Here is a 17663-nt window from a genome sequence, read left to right on the forward strand (position 1 = left end):
CAGAGTGGGGAGTTCGACTTTGGTATTCCACTCGTGCACTTGTGTGTTTGTATTTGTATATTAAAAGTATGTAACATCCGTGAGTTCTTTCTCCGTTATACGACATCATCAAAACTTGATGTATCATTTAATTAAATGGGAAACTGTAAACGTTTAAGTTGCAGCCGTAGATTTATAATTCGTAAAGTTTCAGAAAAAAATAAATATTTTACCGATTTTTATTTCTGGTTAAAAGTTTTATTTGCTACAATTTTTGAATTTAGCAAGCGTGGGTGATATCTTAACAGGTAAAGAGCTTTTCTATGTCTGTTATCTATGTCTCTGTTGAAACTTCACATTTCTGTATAGTTGCAGTAGCTTGCGAATGCACAGCGTAGTAAGATTTGTAATGAACAAAGTTTTGTTTTGTTTTTTTTGTTGTTGTTTTTTTTTACTTTTGAATGTCGACTCTGCACGGTGTAACAAAAATGCTCCTAAAAGAAGCATTAAAACAATTAAAAAGTATCACTAATATGCAATACATTAATACTTAGTAACATCAACAAGTACATTCTTTCAGTACCAATTTGATATGGTGGCATGGCCGAGTGATAATATTCTTAGGTTTGCTAGGATGAAACCTAACACTCATTGCTTAGCTCAGGTTGGTTCAAGGAATGGATACGATAATATTTCAATCAGCTCATTGCTACCTAACCCTATCGAACTTAAACAATTTAAACTTAAACAATTCGTAAAATCTATAAACCAATAGGTTAATCAAATTATACGTACATGATGTATACAATCTTTAACTTAATCTATCAATGCCAACATTTTCGAAATGAAAGGAATTTGCGTTTGGAAAGAAGACATTATACATTTGCCAGTTAAAATCGTCAAAAGTTTATAAATACCTTCTGCAGTTAATTAACAAGAAAAAAATGCTGCCGATTTCTATGTTGGCTTGATCAGTATATTAGACAACAAAGCAATCGTGTACAAAAACATTTTTGCTCATTAATCAACCCCACTGACATAAGTAAATATGAGTCTTTTCTGCAATCTCAACATCCATTGCTTAAAAACCCTGCAGTAGTCTGCCCTTGGTATCTGTGTCAGACGCTGAATCAGCACTGCGCTTCCAAGTGCACGCCTGTTATTATATTCCCACCTCGAAAGATCTTTTTTGAGCCGAAAGAAAAGAAAGGTAAGGAGGATGGCCTCATATATTAACTTTTTGTCGCTCAGAAAGTCTAATACTAACCGATTTTTATGGGCTGGAACATTGTCATTGATCAGTCGAATGCCCTTCAAACCAACACTTGGGCGTTTCTTTTAATAGAATTTGTTTATTTTGTTCAATACAGTGTTCTTGTATAACTTCCCAGTAATAGATTTCCCTTCCCCTGAAGGTATTTACCACTGGACCAGAAGAATTAAAGAAAATTGTTTGCAGACCTTTCTTAGCGCTTTTCTGTCATTTGGCTATGACCAGAAGTTACTGTTTTTACCTCTCCATTGCCTATTGTCTGACATTCACGCGGCTCAAACATATAGACTCAAGTTTCGTTTCCTGTTAGTAAATTAGAGATCACCCTATCATCACAGTTCTGAACTACCTTTGTGTGAGCTACCTTTTCGATGCTGGATATACCAGCTTTAATTTTTTCAACCCGTCTGCAAACTGTCATATATGATACCGAAGTAGACAAATAAATATCATTCAGTTCATAATATATTTGTTTTGGTGGTATATATAAAGCAGCATGGCTATTTATATAGGCCGCGTATTTCAATTTTACCTTGCTTATTTATTGGTGAGCCAACAAATTGCATAGTGTAGATTACTTACATACATATGCAAGTTGATATCTTTTTCACTGTCGAGGCAATTTGCACGTGGTTTTCGTGCTTTCGTAGCTATTAAATCGAACTACATACCTGGATAGAGTTATTAAACAAAAACGTCTAATTTAAACATGTAAACACATAAGTAACATTACTTTTTGAAGCACCATTGTACTTATAATCATGCACTCAGTCCTATCTGAATTATAATGAAGGAGTAATGTATTTGTAGATCAGAATGCATTTGGAATTATATATCAGAAATTCACAAATTTCAGGAGCTAGACTTCCAGGGCGGCACATCCTCCCTTCCAATTTAACATTTCAAGTATGAGAGAGTGAGTGTAAACGCATATAATAATCCCATTTAACTGTTATTATTAGGTGACTGCCTTGTATTCCAGGATAATTTTGGGGCGTCCGTGGCCAAGTGGTTAAGGTCGTTGACTCAAATCACTTGCCCCTCACCGCTGTGGGTTCGAATCCCGAAAGGGACTTTGGATTCTTTCATGTGAGGAAGCTCTCCAGCTAGCTTACGGAACGTCGGCGGTTCTACTCAGGTGCCTGTTCGTGCTTGAAATAATGCACGGAAGGGCACCTGAGGTCTTCCTCCACCAGTAAAGCTCACGGTGTCAAGGGTATACGCATCATTTTTCCGCGTACCGTCGATAATTTATCATCCTGCGCGCAGCACCGTATCATTTTAGACAAAACAAACACTTAAACACAACATGCATGATGAAAAACGACCTGAAAGTCACACTTTTGAAGTAAGTGTATTCATAAAAGTGTGTCTACGGAATATTATGATCATTGAAGCTTATGTCTTTACCTAGTTTTTATCAAAGACTTGTACGATTTCTTTGTTTTAATGAAAACAGCTAGAGCTGGCTTGGGGAAAATGATCATTTTGAAAACATTTAAAAGGAGAAAATGATGTTGTCAATCGAAATATTTATTTGATATAACTGTAACCATCAAAGATATGTATGCAACAAATATTGCACACAAATTTAAGCTGTTTAATTTCTGAAAAAAGTCATAAAAGCGTGACAACTGACTGAGTTCTTGGTACCGTATCATGGGTCCGCTCCGAAAATTGTGGCACCGTATACATTTAGGCTAGATTTGCACCGCTTTATGATGATTAACCTAATGGAGAATAATCTTATTTGTATTTATTTATTGTTGCCCATCTGGGCGAAGCATGTAGATGTATATTAATTATTTACAAACCGGGGGAAAATGCATAAATACTATTCAGTTCTAGAAGCAAACCTGATTCTTTGTGTGTCCGCTGTAAACACATGGGACCACGGTCACATTCGAAAGAAACTGAGACTTTACTTTAATATTAAGATCGGTTCGATTAGGACAACCTGAGTGAAAATTGCTGACTTTATTATGCATGTAAAGAAGCAAGTCTATAGTGAAAATGTTATGTATATTTAACACAAATATGCATATATCATTGTTACCATTTTTATACATACTCTTTGAGATAGTCCTTACGGGGGGATTTTCTAAAAAAATCAAGCTTCCTACTCAATCCGTGCAATTTAGTATTTGTCAATTATCATGTAAATGAAATGTTTATAAATAAAATATTGTTATAACTAAAGAATTTGAGTAAATACATTGGAAAAGTAAGGAATCGACGCCGAGACTTCTAGACTGAAACGGCGGACTTGGAATTCTGGCATCGCTTGTCGAGGCGCGCAAGAATCTTAAATTGTTGTGGTTAAAGTTATCTATAAGTTTTTTATAATAGTCTATCAATAACTGGAACTACAAGGAGAAATACATGCCGACACAAATATGTAATGGATACAGTACGAGTTTTCTTTCAAAAGTGTCTTCTTACAGACATAAGAAGACAATTTTGAAGAAAATACGAGTAACTGTATCTGACTTATACGACATTTAATTCTAAAGAACCGATAAATTAATAAACACATTTAACTATAAATAGATCTATGTATGTTCACTTTGAAAATATAAAACTATAGAAAATATTTGCAAGGCCTTTAAGCTTTTGGCAGTGAAAGGTGTGGTAAATTGTATTCGCACGGAACTTTCGTGCACTTAGTCAATCGGACATAATTCACTTTCAATTATGATAAACAATGTTAAAATGGCTGTGTCATCAATTAACATAATGTCAAATTTACTAAAGTCGATTATGTCAGTCAACATTGAAATCGTCTCTAACTAGTTTTGCGTCAATGTTATATGGATTACATTTTTGGACCTTTCCTTATTCACATGCTTACCTTAACACAATGTTCAGCAGTTTATGGCAGTTGATTTTTTTGTGTGTGTGGGCCGGTGGGTACAGTAAATGTCACGCTAATGTTGTTTTATAGAATGTCAGACTATATAAAAAAACTAAATATTGTACAATTTTCCAACGAACAACTGTTTGTTTCGTCAATGCTAAAATCAACACTTACTTTGCTCCTGGAAATGGACATCCAATTTCTCGATAAACTGGATATTCTCATGAGATGCGCACTACTTTCCATCGGTTTCTATAGTGTTCTGTTTGAGGCAGTTAAATATCGCCTGTTAAGATTGACTCAATGTTCAACTATTCGACAAATTCAATGTTGAATGTCGCGAAAAGTATTTTGAGACGTAAAACTTTGCTACTTTGTCTTTAAAAATACAGAAAGGCGGACAAAACTTTAAGAAAAAATCGAGCATGTCAATAGCAGTCCTGTAATTGTCCCAAGAAGGACACCGTATATTTCAACTGCTCTAAATCCACGTGGAAAGTAACGGTTATTTAAAAGTGTCTTCTTACTATTGTGGCTGATTTAGAACACTTTTGTGCGTCGTGTTGGCGCCGTTTGGCGTGCCGCGCTAGAGACAGGACGACAACACGACAGCGCGACAACGCATCGTTTGGTGCTTTGCGACAAGACGGAAAGGCGATAACGATATACTAGTAGGTTGCGTCGTCGCTATCGACAACGCAATGCGCAATGTACCAAATCAGCCACCATACATAGTTGCCACCTTTCTTAAATTCAGTAACATGCGTAAGTTACGTGCCCAGTCAATTAGTTAAGTAACAAAAATTCAAATGTAAAAAAGAAATTAATATACTATTTTAGAAATATGAGCTTTGGCTTGCTTGTGTGTTTTATTAACAAATTTGAGAGTAAAATTTCAATTACTGATATCTGCAAATATTATGCAATTCCCTAGTCCAAAGAAAAGTTCACAATAGACATAAAATGCAACTGCTACGAAAGCAAAGAATTTTAACAAGAAATCATCTTTGAAAAAAACTATAGAGGCCCAGATTGCTTCCAGGCCCAGGTAATCCACTGCCCCGCTTACCCTAACCGATCACCAACATCTACCTCTTCTTGTCAATCCTACAATAAAAAATAACAATACCCCCCCCCCAAAAAAAAAACAACAAAAAACAGTTAAACACATTTTAAAGTACATGTATACAGTATTACTGCGCAAAAAGAAGCGGTGCCATGGTTCTGTATGATGCGGTACCATGTTTATCAAAGTTTTCTTGATTTTACAACATTATTTTGCATTATTTGTATAAAATTGGTATGTTATCAGCTCGGGTCAATGCTTTTTGTGATCATTTGACATATGATACTTCTTCCGACAGCTTTACTTTCGGAAAAGGGTGAAAAATGTTCGCATCAAGAACACAATTGTTTCACATGTATAAAAGTGTTTTCATTTGTTTCAGGTTATAATAGACAGATATTGTTGCAAAATGTTTTGCACACATAGAAAAATCATTCAAAACTTCCGTGATGTATGCAAACTCTCTAAATAAAATCAATTTTAGTAAGAAATTTTCGCATTTTTGAAATTACCTTTTGAACTTTTCAGAAGATTATGTAAGAATGATACGGTGTTGCGCACATGATGATAAATTATCGGCGGTACGCGGAAAAATGATGCGTATACCCTTGACACCGTGAAGCTGGAACGTCGCGATATGATATACTGTGTCGATGTGACGTAAAACCCAAAACAAACAAAACAAAACCAGGAGAATTTCGTTGGTGAGTTTGCATTTTCTACGATGTCTCTATTCGATGGTTACGATTGGTGTGCTTTATTTAAAACATAGACTAAAACTTTGTTACAAATACATAGTCAGATGAATTGACAATTAGTTGTTAATTTAATTTAAGTGATAAAACCTTAAGGGAAAGGGAGAGAGCAATTATAGAAGAGAATATGGAGGGAATACTAAGTCTTATAGAAATGCTGATCAATTATTTTGTCTCCGACACATAACACACATATACATGTATATTGACAGGAAATACAAAAGGAACAAGAAAATACTTTAAAACACCTTAAAATGTTAAAAGCAAAACACAACTTTGAGTTTGAACTTGTTCATGGTCCATTGCAGGTAGCATTTTCTTGATAAAAGCAATAGGCTCATTTCGTTATTATCAGATTAATTAAGGTGATGCATTATTTTTCCAGGTCGGTTGTAATAAAAGCTTATTGTAACTAATCTACGGACCAGTCTTGGAACCAACAAGTGCTACTGTTGTATCAGGTACATGGTCATGATTCATCGGAGCTCGCACATATTATTCCTTGCTTCGAGGGACAGACGTCATGGCTAGTATTTCATTTTAGATACGAAAACTATTAAGGCAATATATCTAGAACTCTTCAATTTATTTCATTTATTTATTGTTTCGGGATGAATTATTACAAAATACTGCATAAGTTTTGATGCCCTTAATGTATTCAATCCACAGAATTAGAACCTTTTGTAGAATAATTGTCGTTGTTGGATCTATCAATTGCATCGATAGAAAAATCGACAATTCTTTGCAAGGCCAGCAATAAAAGTATATCCACTTGTTCAACGGAATCCTGTTCAGTAACATAGTTTTTTACTGGAAAGATATTACCAAATGTAACTCCAGTTACATTATGCACCTTTTTAATCACTTCATAAACCGCTGCGCTATTGAAAACTTTGGTAATGTCGTCTTTAACTTCCGTGCAAACATTATCTGTATGCGTTACAATAACAACTCGATTTGGACCTGAAATAAAAACATTAATAGCATTAATCATTTTATAACAATGTCAACGTGCAACTTAATCAAACTTTTCTCTCCTTATTATTTTTCTTTTGGTTACTTATTTAAGACAATTTAGTCATCCAACTGTTGTATATCATATTGTAAGAGTCGTACTTTTTTATTTACACGTGTATTGTATAAATTTATATTAATGATGCGATAAAAATTAAACATATTTTTTAAAAGAAATTCAACTATGATATTCCAGACTTGATGCTTTACGTTTTCGGCTTTCGGCTTTTTGTATTTCATTTAACATACGAAAACAATTTAGGCAATATATCTATAACTCTTCAATTTATTTATTTAGTTATTTAATGTTTCGGGATGAACTATTATCAATAACCCATGTCCTAACCATTAACATTTATTAGCCGTGGGATTTTTCCCCGATATCCATGTCAAAAACAGCTGTTTAAGTGGTTGTTGCCTCATGATTTCCTGAGACGATTAAAACCAAGCAAAACACTCGTTCTTTACGTCGTTTGGTGAAACGTTCATTCTAGAAGAAAAAAAAACATCGCTATTGTGCTAATAGCGCTCTCTGTTTGTTAGCTTAAGAACTAAAGCGTTCCCGTTTTTATACTATGCCATGACGTGATGCCACATCAGACGGAGGAAAACATGTTTAAAAAGCGGCTGATAAATGTTTGGAGGCCAGAACTATCTGCTTGTGGAATAATTTAGTTTTGGGATAGTTTTGCGTTTTATATTGGCAAGACACGTGAAACAGGTTTACACCGTGGGCGTTGCTATTTTGTTTTTGATAGTTGTTTACCTTTGCCATGTTTGATGTCGAAGAATATAATTTTTTCTTAACACGAATTCATTGGTCGATATTTTAAGCACCTGTTGCTGTATATCGACGCAATTTGATTCATTTCACCCAATGTTGATTACATGTTATGTTACACGTTAATCAACCGTGGATAACCGACAATAGAAAACATGAGTGAGCGAATTATCTGAAAGTTTGCACAAAATTTATTAAGCCACATATTGTACATACTTCTTGAATTTCCACTCCGGTATTGTTCCTTATAAACGTTATGATATAACTTAGAAGCCAAATGACTGTTCTTAATATGCATAACAGAACCGCTGAAAGGAAAAAACAATGTGCTACACACACATTAGGAACACGATTGTCCAAATATGTTTACCTGATGGCATGTCCTTAATACGTTCTTTTATTTCTGCTATCTTTTTCCTCAGGTCTTCTTTTAGTCCAAGTTTAATATTTTCACCATCCAGTACGTATACGATACAATGTTGAAACAGTTCCTTTTTTTCAACTGTGTCAACTATATCTTTGTCAAGCTAAGAAACATCAAGAATATTTAAAATTTAATGCAAATACATTGTCTTTAGATACAGAAAGTGTCACAGTTACCTTGAGATTTCACCCAATAGCTTCAAAGTCATTTTTGGTCATCTACTAGTCATGCTCAATTGTTATGTATCCATTTCAATTTGTAATTAGTAAAGATGAATGTCAGTTTAGATTTGTTTTAATGTGTATATTTTGTTGCTGGGTCTTTGCATTATGAATCAATTTTGATATAACTGACTGTGTGTAAAGATTATATTTTAAAAATTGGAAATAAATGCAAAACTCAAAATAAGTATTACATTAATTAACACGTATCATTTATCATTGGTCCTAAATACACATGATTTACTTTGTTGGTTGGATGAAACAAGTGCTCTATATGTTTTTGTATTGCTACTGTTCATCAAAAGCGGCATATATATGTAAAACAATGCAATAGAGACATATTTGTTCTACTTTATTTTTTACAACAGAAATACTTCAGTGACTGTTATTTATATTATACAACTTTAATATATATAATGTAATGAAGTGTAAATGTGCCAACATGTTATGTCATAGTTTGTCAGTATTTTACACCCATCAACTGTTCTTAAATAGCACAGTGAATTGATTAACTTTTCAAATCTATCATAAAACATTAATAGGTCGCCTGTGTCCGCTTATCTAAAGGTACTGTCATTGCCGTTATTAATTAACCTTACAAAGTGATTTCCTGAATCAAATCCTTGTATTTTCCTCCTTTACACAGACATGGCATTCAATATCAATTATTTGCTATATTTATTTAAATGAAAAAAAAAATATTTTGTTTGTAACTTTGTACAATTATTTGCGTACTGTTTATTTAATATATTTTAATATTTTGTTTTAATCTTCCAAAATATGGTATAGGATAAATGCAAAAAGGAAAAAAAAGAAAAAAAAACAAATAAATCTTACTTTTATCATTGTTTATTTAAACGAGCTTTCTTTCGGTGGTCTGCAAATTCTTTTTAACTTCGTCAATAATCTCGTTTAAATTTCCTATGATTTTTCAATTTATATTAGTAATTTTTGAAACGTTACAAATATTAGATATTACAGTCCGTGAGACATCTCATTCCTATGTCGTCAATCATAAATACCTATCACTATCTTTTTTGAATTCATAATTCTAATTCTAGATTTCATAAAGCACATTTACATAATGATATAGAAGTTTTGATATTGTAACTACCAAACTGAAGTGAACAAAGTTCCAATTTTTATCATGTTTGTACATGTATGTGGGCAAAGGCAATTAAGAGCATACACCAAAATACTCCCTTGAAAATTAGCCTTTTATGTTTCATTTGCAATCCTTACCCTTTACTAAACATTTTATGAAATAAATCAAAGTGATTTATTTTTTAACCTATTGTATTTCGACCCACACATTAATTCTATAATATATAAATCAAAACTACATTTTGAAATATCTGTCATGCTTAAAGTGACATTATGCTTATTTTTTTTCTTTGTCTAAATCATTTGAACATTTACAATAAATTATTGTTCACGTCATTTATTGATTATACACAGAACCTGAACTATGCAAGAGCCAAATAGGTTTTGAACACAGAAAAGTATACCTCTTGTAGTTTCAGTTTATGTCCAGGACAAAGTTCAAAGTACAATAATTCCAAAATTTGGCAATACATATTTATGATTCTTCTGCACTGCACAACTGCTTAATGAGATCTATCTACCTACAAAGGTTCATGTTGATATCTCTTATAGTATCAGCGTTATGTTCCAGACAGAGTTCAAAGTGAAAAAAAGAACAAAGGGCAATAACTCTAAAATTAGGCAAGGAGGAATAACAGTTCTTTTGCACTGCCCTCCTACCAACTGAGATCAGTCTATCTAAAAAGTGTCTTATTCATATCTCAAACACTTTCTGAGCTATATCCTGGACAAAGTTCAAAGTGTAAAATTGAACAGATGGCAATAACTTCAAATTAAAGCAAGACAGAGTTACGATTATCTTGCGCTGCACTTATATTGAATAAGATCTATGATAATCTATTTACAAAGTTTCTTGTTGGTATCTCTTATAGTTTCAGAGTTATGTCCCGGACAAAAGTTCAAAGTGTAAAAATAAACAAAGGGAAATAACCTAAGAATCAGGCAAGGCAGGGTTATGTTTTTTGCACTGAACTTTTAGCTCATCAAATATATCTATCTATAAAGTTTCATGTTGATATCTCTTATAGTTTCTGAGATATGTCACGGCAAAATTTTAAGTGAAAAAAATAAGCAAATTAGGCAAGGCAGAGTTACCTATTGAAATCTATCTATCTACAAAGTGTCATGTTAGATATCTCATATAGTTTCAAAGTTATGTTTTGGACAAGAAAAGTGGACGGACGGACGGAAGTTGTTTTGAATTTGTTCTATACACGCACCATTTATACTTTAATGTGTATAATGCAACTATAACCTTTTTATTAACCAATATGATAAGTCACACATGTGATTCAACATAATATTGATTTATGTCTACTTTTGCACGAGGTTGTTGCAAATCTGCTACTTCTTGCAAATTTCATTTAAGTTGATAACACGATTTCCATGCAATTTTGCTTTTTTTAATGCTTTCGAGGGATAACTTTACCAGATATTTATACATCACAATAGCAGGTGTTAAGGGCTGTGTGGCAGCCGTAATATGTTTCCCCGTACTTTACTTCAGTGTTGTTATATTTTCGGGTCCTTCGGGATAATTGAGTCCTGCACATTTAAGTATTTAGAATTGAGTAGCGCTCAAGCCGGTTTGGGTATGTGAGGGAAGTTGCATTTCTTATTATCCCTCACGTACAAACTCAATCTAACCGAGTCTGCAATTTTCATGCAATTGCTGTTTTTATGCTTCCGAGGAAACACTTTTTCCAGATATTTTCATATTGTTTACGTGTTGTATTAAGAAATAACATTATCAATTTATTTCTATTCGTTGTTGGTAGTATTTTTTATGGCAGCTTTTAAAACTGAAATATTGGGTTTGATCTGCTGCAATCCACAACTGAATTTGAAATAACTTATTTTTTGTAATTTAAAATTTGCAACACTGTGTGTGTTTGACATTAAAACAATAATGCAGTCATTTGAATTCTGCTAATTTTAAAAGCAGTTGCTAAGGGGTGTGGTCAGTAGCTTGCAATTACCAGTACCGTTCATGAACATGCTCAATAAAATGCTGCAATATTTTTTAATTTGTGGTGTTTGGCATTCTTAAGGGACTCTTTTCTCTCCATTTTGTTAATGCTTACTCGTGCAGATTACCCCTTCAAAGCCTACGAATTTAGTTAAAGATTGATATTACATGCCTTTGTTCCTGGCTCTATTTCTCCTTTAGCAATTTGCTGTGCACGTTCCGTTTGAAGCCCCTTACCAGCTGCTTCCTCTAGTCCCATGGTGTCATAAAACGTTATATTTTTGAGCTGGTTCACTGCTCTTATTTGGTGAAGCTGTTAGGAAAAGTAAAACATAACAGTGGCATAATATGTTCAAAGTCATTTGAACGACGAATCGTTCATTGATACTTTTGATACTTAAGTTTAGAAAAGTTTTCATGTTAAATGAAAAAACTGGAAGTCAATAGTAATGAATTCTATTTTATGTGCAATATACCAACGAATTCAATTTCACAGATTGGCTCACATAAAGCTATATTTGTAAACGTTAGAGGGAATTACTGCTTTTCGATTAATTTTATAATCCATTTGAGTGATCTTTAATAAAGTTATAAAAGTTACAGTTTAAAATATTTACATCCACTTCAATAAATGCAAGTATTTCTTTAATTTCAAGAGATATTAAGAGGGATGGAATTGTTTGCGAATGTCTAATTTAATCAATATAGAACTATGTACTTGTAAAAAGACTTACATGCAATGTATGTGAAGTCAGGCCTCGACCAGCTGGAGCCTTACTGGTTATTCGATTTAATACGGTTGTAAAATACGAATTAATTAGACTTGATTTCCCGCTTGCCACCGGGCCAATAAATACAACATTGATATTTTCCTTGAGTTTGTTAGCAATGTCATCAAGTAGAGCTTTGTGCACCTGTATATAAGAATGTTTTAAATGATTAATATTCAGTGTTCAAAGACATTTTGTTATGAAAATAAATAAATTGTCAGCACCTTCATTATTTGAAAAATGAAGTAGATATAGTTCATGATAACTTCAAACACTATTTTAAAAAAATTACTTAATTTAAGAATCAGAAACTACATCAATTCTATTGTGATTTGCATTATACTGCTTTGTTCTGCGCTCTGAACACGAAGACAAACTAGATTTTTCTTGATAGGTCCGAACATATATTGTGTTCAAAACCTTAAGAGTGTATGTTATATACTCTGTATAGTGCCCTATACAGGATATTTGCGTCTATAACGTCTATGACGCACTATTTAATGTAACAATACAAATCGAACGGTATGAATATAATTATGCAATTTATCCTGCTACTGTCTATAGATAAAATGGATAAAGCTTTGCCGTATAAACTAATCTATCTCCAGTCATTACGACAGAAGTTTAGCCTATGATGACGTCATATAATTACCGGCAAAGAAAAAAGTAAGAAAGAGAAACCATTTAATTAATGTAAAAATCTTGATTTAACTAGACAAAAGCAGGATAAATCGAATACATGGTTGTTGCCGGAATGGAGAAGGTTTACCGGTCCACTGCGAAAATGAATCTTGGTTCGCTAAAACTCTTCAAGATACACTTTTTCGCTCACCGGATAAACATCTCCATTCCAACATCAACCATATATTCTATATATATATCTCTGTCACTCCTTATGAAAAATGTTTTAAACTTATTTTCTAAGCAACACAATTGTACGTTGTAAAAAATATTTTTTGAAGGAACTCCACTGAAGTTTTTTGAAGTCGGTCACTAAGAGTGGGTCAGAATATGCACAATAATTGTAAATTAAAAAAAGTCGATATCACCTTCTCAGTCCAGCCATCTGAAAGTATTTTATGAGTGCGCCATGGTTCTGCGAGTAATGGTTCCTGTTTTGGTGGGGTTGGTGTTTCCTCCATGGGCTGGGGTGCTTTAGATAAAACTATTTATTAAAAAAAATGATGTTATTTTTAGACAAGTTATCTACAAATTATCTATTCACCAGTTATAAAAATCTGAACCGCAATAATCTTAAGAGTAGATCATGAAAAATTGTGATTTCTTTTTTTTAAAAGTATTCATAAATGTATTCATGCACCGGTGATCACGGAATCTAAAATGCAACAATTTCATGTCATTCAATGAAAAGTAGTGTATGATATCCAATATATAGATAAGGAAGTAAACATTGAGCAGAACTTGATAAAATGAAACTTTACAAAGGTTATGAAGTATTATTCAATAAAACATACCACCGAAAAGATAACAGGAAATAAGATTTATCTAATTGTACAATTAGTAACTTTATGTCAAATGTAAATTTAACATCTAATTTGCCATTATAAATGGTAAATATGTGCATAACAATTAGTTTTAAATTTACATCTTAGAACTTTAAAATCTTCTGTAGATCTTTATACTTTATATTTTTTTAAAGATTTCAGAGATAGAATCACAGGAACCCGAAATTCATATATATATATTATAGTATATATATGGGATTTTTTTTTAAATCGTAATTTTTTGTTTTGGATAGAATTTCGGGTTCCTGTGATAGAATCTATCTCATTTTTTTTAAAGCGTTAAAATAAAATTACAATTAAACTTTGCTCAACGGATATTAAAACATGTTATATTTCCTTTCACAAATTTCTGAATGAAAATACTGAAAATATTAATAATTGCTAATTTCTTGTTAACAAACACTAAATAAAATGTAAATATATACATAATGGCTTTGATAAAGTCTTTACTTACCGTCTCCCATCTTGTAGTTTGAACTGTAAAGATTACAACATGTACTGACTATGTTACTTTCCTAAGATAAAGCGTTATTTAATATGATACGCTATGATTTGACATAAGATTATCAACCAAATATCCCTTCTTAACGACCCGTAAAACTCGTTTGAGCAGTTCATTATCTATATGTTACAATTTACAGCAATAGAAGTGTATAATCTTCCATCAGTTGGAGAGACGCTTTTAAAAAAACTGCAAATTTTATTAATGAGATCTTTACTTTATAACAAAGCAATAAGTATAACACCTTTAGTCCAAATTAAACAGAAATCAATCTTTCCATTTCACAATATAAACTTGATAAAGGAGTTTTATTTGCACATAAGAACATACTATTAAAACTGGAGCATGTTAAAGTAAAGTATATGTATGTATTTAAATGAAAATTCTGCGCTTGCAATAAGTCATAGAAAGAAATAGCATGGCCTTATACGTCTTCCTAGCTTATTTAAGGTGGTAATACAATATTTGTAACGTAAAACACGTGGCGAAATGGATTATATTGTAAATAAATGATTGTCATTTCAAATGGTAGAAACATTGGTTGGAATCTAGAAACGTGCGAAATATTTTGAAGCCCATGGCTTCGTCTTGTTCCTGGTCTTCAAAATCAAAATGCCCTTCATAAATCGGACTCGAAAAAATTGAAAAAAGATTGAAAACGTTTCTTTTTTCAATGCTTATAGCTTGGATTTACTTAATATTCATGCAATTCTTCCGGTACTAGGTTGAACAGCTGTTACCAATATAAGACCTGTATATCCTGTTTTGACAATATTTTTTTGGTATGTTTCTTTTTGTGCCTCCGTCGATCAGGAATGTTATGGCGAGTTAATTGTTTAAGTTTTAATAAAATGATATTCGTCTTTCATTAAGATTCTAAAGACATTAATCTTTAAAGGGCCAAACATACATGCTAGACGATAGTGAAGTGTACATTGTTACCTCTGTTATCGGCAATACCATTGAAATACACATATCACAACAAAGCATACAAGACGGGGACATTAACTTTGACTGACATGACTTTGTACAAAAAAAGAGTCAGAGCTTGTCGGTATTGTCATAAATTCATGCAAGAAGACGTCCTTAAGCCAAAAACAAATGTGGGGCTAATTTCTTTCACAACGTTCCCGGAAACTAGACAATTAGCTTTGTTTGTCGTCTGGATGGACGCCAGTATTTGATCGGGTGTGGCTTTGTCTATATATTTCTAAAACTAAGACAACAAGGCAAATGCAACATACACAGGACTCAGCTCCCGATTGACAAGTTCACATTTTGATGGAAAGACTGGACACACATATACAAACGCTCGGTGGTGACTTCCCATTTTAGACTTCAAATCTTAGACATCATGTATAGTATATTAGAAATGTGACGTCTGAAGGTTGAATTGTAAAGTTTGAAGCATGAAGTTTGCAGTGTGAAGTCTAAAATATGAATTGTGAAGTTTGAAGACTGAAATTTGCAGTGTAAAGTTTGAAGTGTTAAGTTTGAAATCTGAAGCGTAAAGTTTGAAGACTGAAGTTCAAAAGTCATTAGTAGTACGACATCGGTTCACCTTTGGTGACAATTTAGAGCGTTGAGATTTCAAACTTCAAACTTTAAGCTTCACATTTCAGACTTCACGCTTCAATATCATACTTCAAACTTCACATTTCTGATATACTATATTGAATTTACGGAAGCTTCAAAGGGTCACCTCTTACGCGATCTTTTATGAGAAGATTTACGCAAGTCGAAAGAATTAAGGTGCAAAGGCATGATATCTTTAGTGTTTTCGCAAAAAATAATTCGAATAAACGAGAAGATTTGAGTTAATTGGCCAAATGTTTTCGTGCAAAAGCAGAAACATTACACATAACGATAAATATTTTGACGAAAAATTAATAAAAGGTGTTTTTCGAAAAAAATATAGAGGCAATACATGATGCATTTCACTTTCTTCGAAAAAGATTATGACGCAATACCTAATTCATTTCAACCTTCTCGCATTAACTTTTGATGCATTACCATAATACAGTTTTCATTTGATGAAAAAAAGTTTGCGCAATGCCTAAAGTGTATTCCGCTTTTCGTTATAAATTTTGTCGAGATCGTCTTCCGTTTTGCATACGATGGCTTATTATTTCGTTAAATAAGTTTTAATAAAATTGTGATATTCAAGACTACAGCAGGTATTTGTGCGAAGTCATGGAGAAAAGTTCTAACAGTATTGGTATGATGTTAAATTTTTATCATCGTCATTATTAGTAGTATTACAATTAGTTGTAATGCAGGAGTTGTAGAAGTGGCGGTGCTGGCGGCAGTGGTTGTAGCAGCCCAGCAAGTATTAGTCTAAGTAGGTACATGTCGTATTACACGCCTTGTTAGATTCTCACTCAATTGGCTTTTCCATGATAGCTTATTTCATAGTCAGTGATTTACGGTGCCATTCTCCCTCATTTTGCATTTTTAATCCACGGAAACAAATTCTTAAACTAGGAGCTGTCACTGAAGTGACTTATGCCCCCCGATAGGAAGCTCTGGCATAAAATCCTCAATATATATACGCAAAGATGCATGTTTATATATACCCGACCTATTCCTTTGATAATATCATTCTAGTTTCCTATAATAGTCTATAACAATTTTCACTTAAATCATCATTATGGGGGGCCCAGAATTTGTGCGAAAAAAAAATCATGTAGCACAATCATGGGCACAGATGCACGCAACTATACTTGGCATGCAAACAATTTTTATAAATGCTCACTGATAATTTTCCAAGTGTCAAAGTTAATTTACTGAAATCAGGAACAAATCCACGACTAGGCTTGGTGGCAAACGCAATTTCTGTGAATAATTCTCTCCCCCCGCTCCCTAAGCCCCCCCTCTGCTTTGGGTGATGAAGCGCTGGACAAAGCTTTATTTTACTCAAAAAATGAACATTCAAGGGGCTATAACCTGATATCCATAAATAGATTCAAGCGGAAAATCAAGATCTAGTTGTCCTACCTAGGATAGTTTACAACATTCCCTAGTGAAGTAGTACACTAGGAATTCACTCCTCAGTTTTCTGATGAAGCACAGACAAGCTTAATTTTACTCGAAAATGACCAGAAAGGGGTCCATATCTGGCAAAAAAAGATTCAAGAGGAAAACCAATAAAGTAATGCACCAACCTAGATTTTGGTGACAAAAAATTCTGTGAAGTTTCACTGAAATCGCCCCTTAAAGCGCGACATATTATCCGACAAACGTTTGGAAGGGCGGGCGAGAGGGACAGTGGCGATTACTATAATGCCGACCATTCCGGGGGATAAAAATGCTAAAAACGACAAAAATTAACTATATGACTACTTGCCAATTTATTTGTTCAATCCAGACTTAACAGTATTCTTAAATTACCTTAAAATTTATCAAAATTTATGTGGGGCCTC

The 17663-nt window shown here is 33.2% G+C and overlaps 1 protein-coding gene across 1 annotated transcript; it reads right to left on the reverse strand.

Moving 5' to 3' along the window:
* Positions 1-6514: 6514 nt before the first annotated feature.
* LOC132751161 (uncharacterized) lies at positions 6515-14308 on the reverse strand. The gene is made up of 6 exons (XM_060741296.1): positions 14194-14308; positions 13263-13378; positions 12178-12357; positions 11616-11756; positions 8096-8252; positions 6515-6893 (listed from the first exon to the last, which is right to left on the reverse strand). Exons 1-6 carry the CDS (start codon positions 14201-14203, stop codon positions 6589-6591), a joined length of 909 nt encoding a protein of 302 aa, XP_060597279.1. The 5' UTR covers positions 14204-14308; the 3' UTR covers positions 6515-6588.
* Between the last annotated feature and the right edge of the window lie 3355 nt (positions 14309-17663).

This window comes from Ruditapes philippinarum, unplaced genomic scaffold (genome assembly GCF_026571515.1).
Source record: "Ruditapes philippinarum isolate M1 unplaced genomic scaffold, ASM2657151v2 ctg1203_1_1_1_1, whole genome shotgun sequence".
NCBI lineage: Eukaryota > Metazoa > Mollusca > Bivalvia > Venerida > Veneridae > Ruditapes > Ruditapes philippinarum.

Coding starts and splice junctions, on each gene's coding strand:
- LOC132751161 (XM_060741296.1), bottom strand. Junction 8,253..11,615: donor AAATAGAGCCAGGAACAAAG/GCATGTAATATC, acceptor GATGTTTCTTAG/CTTGACAAAGATATAGTTGA. Junction 6,894..8,095: donor TATTAAGGACATGCCATCAG/GTAAACATATTT, acceptor TTTTTATTTCAG/GTCCAAATCGAGTTGTTATT.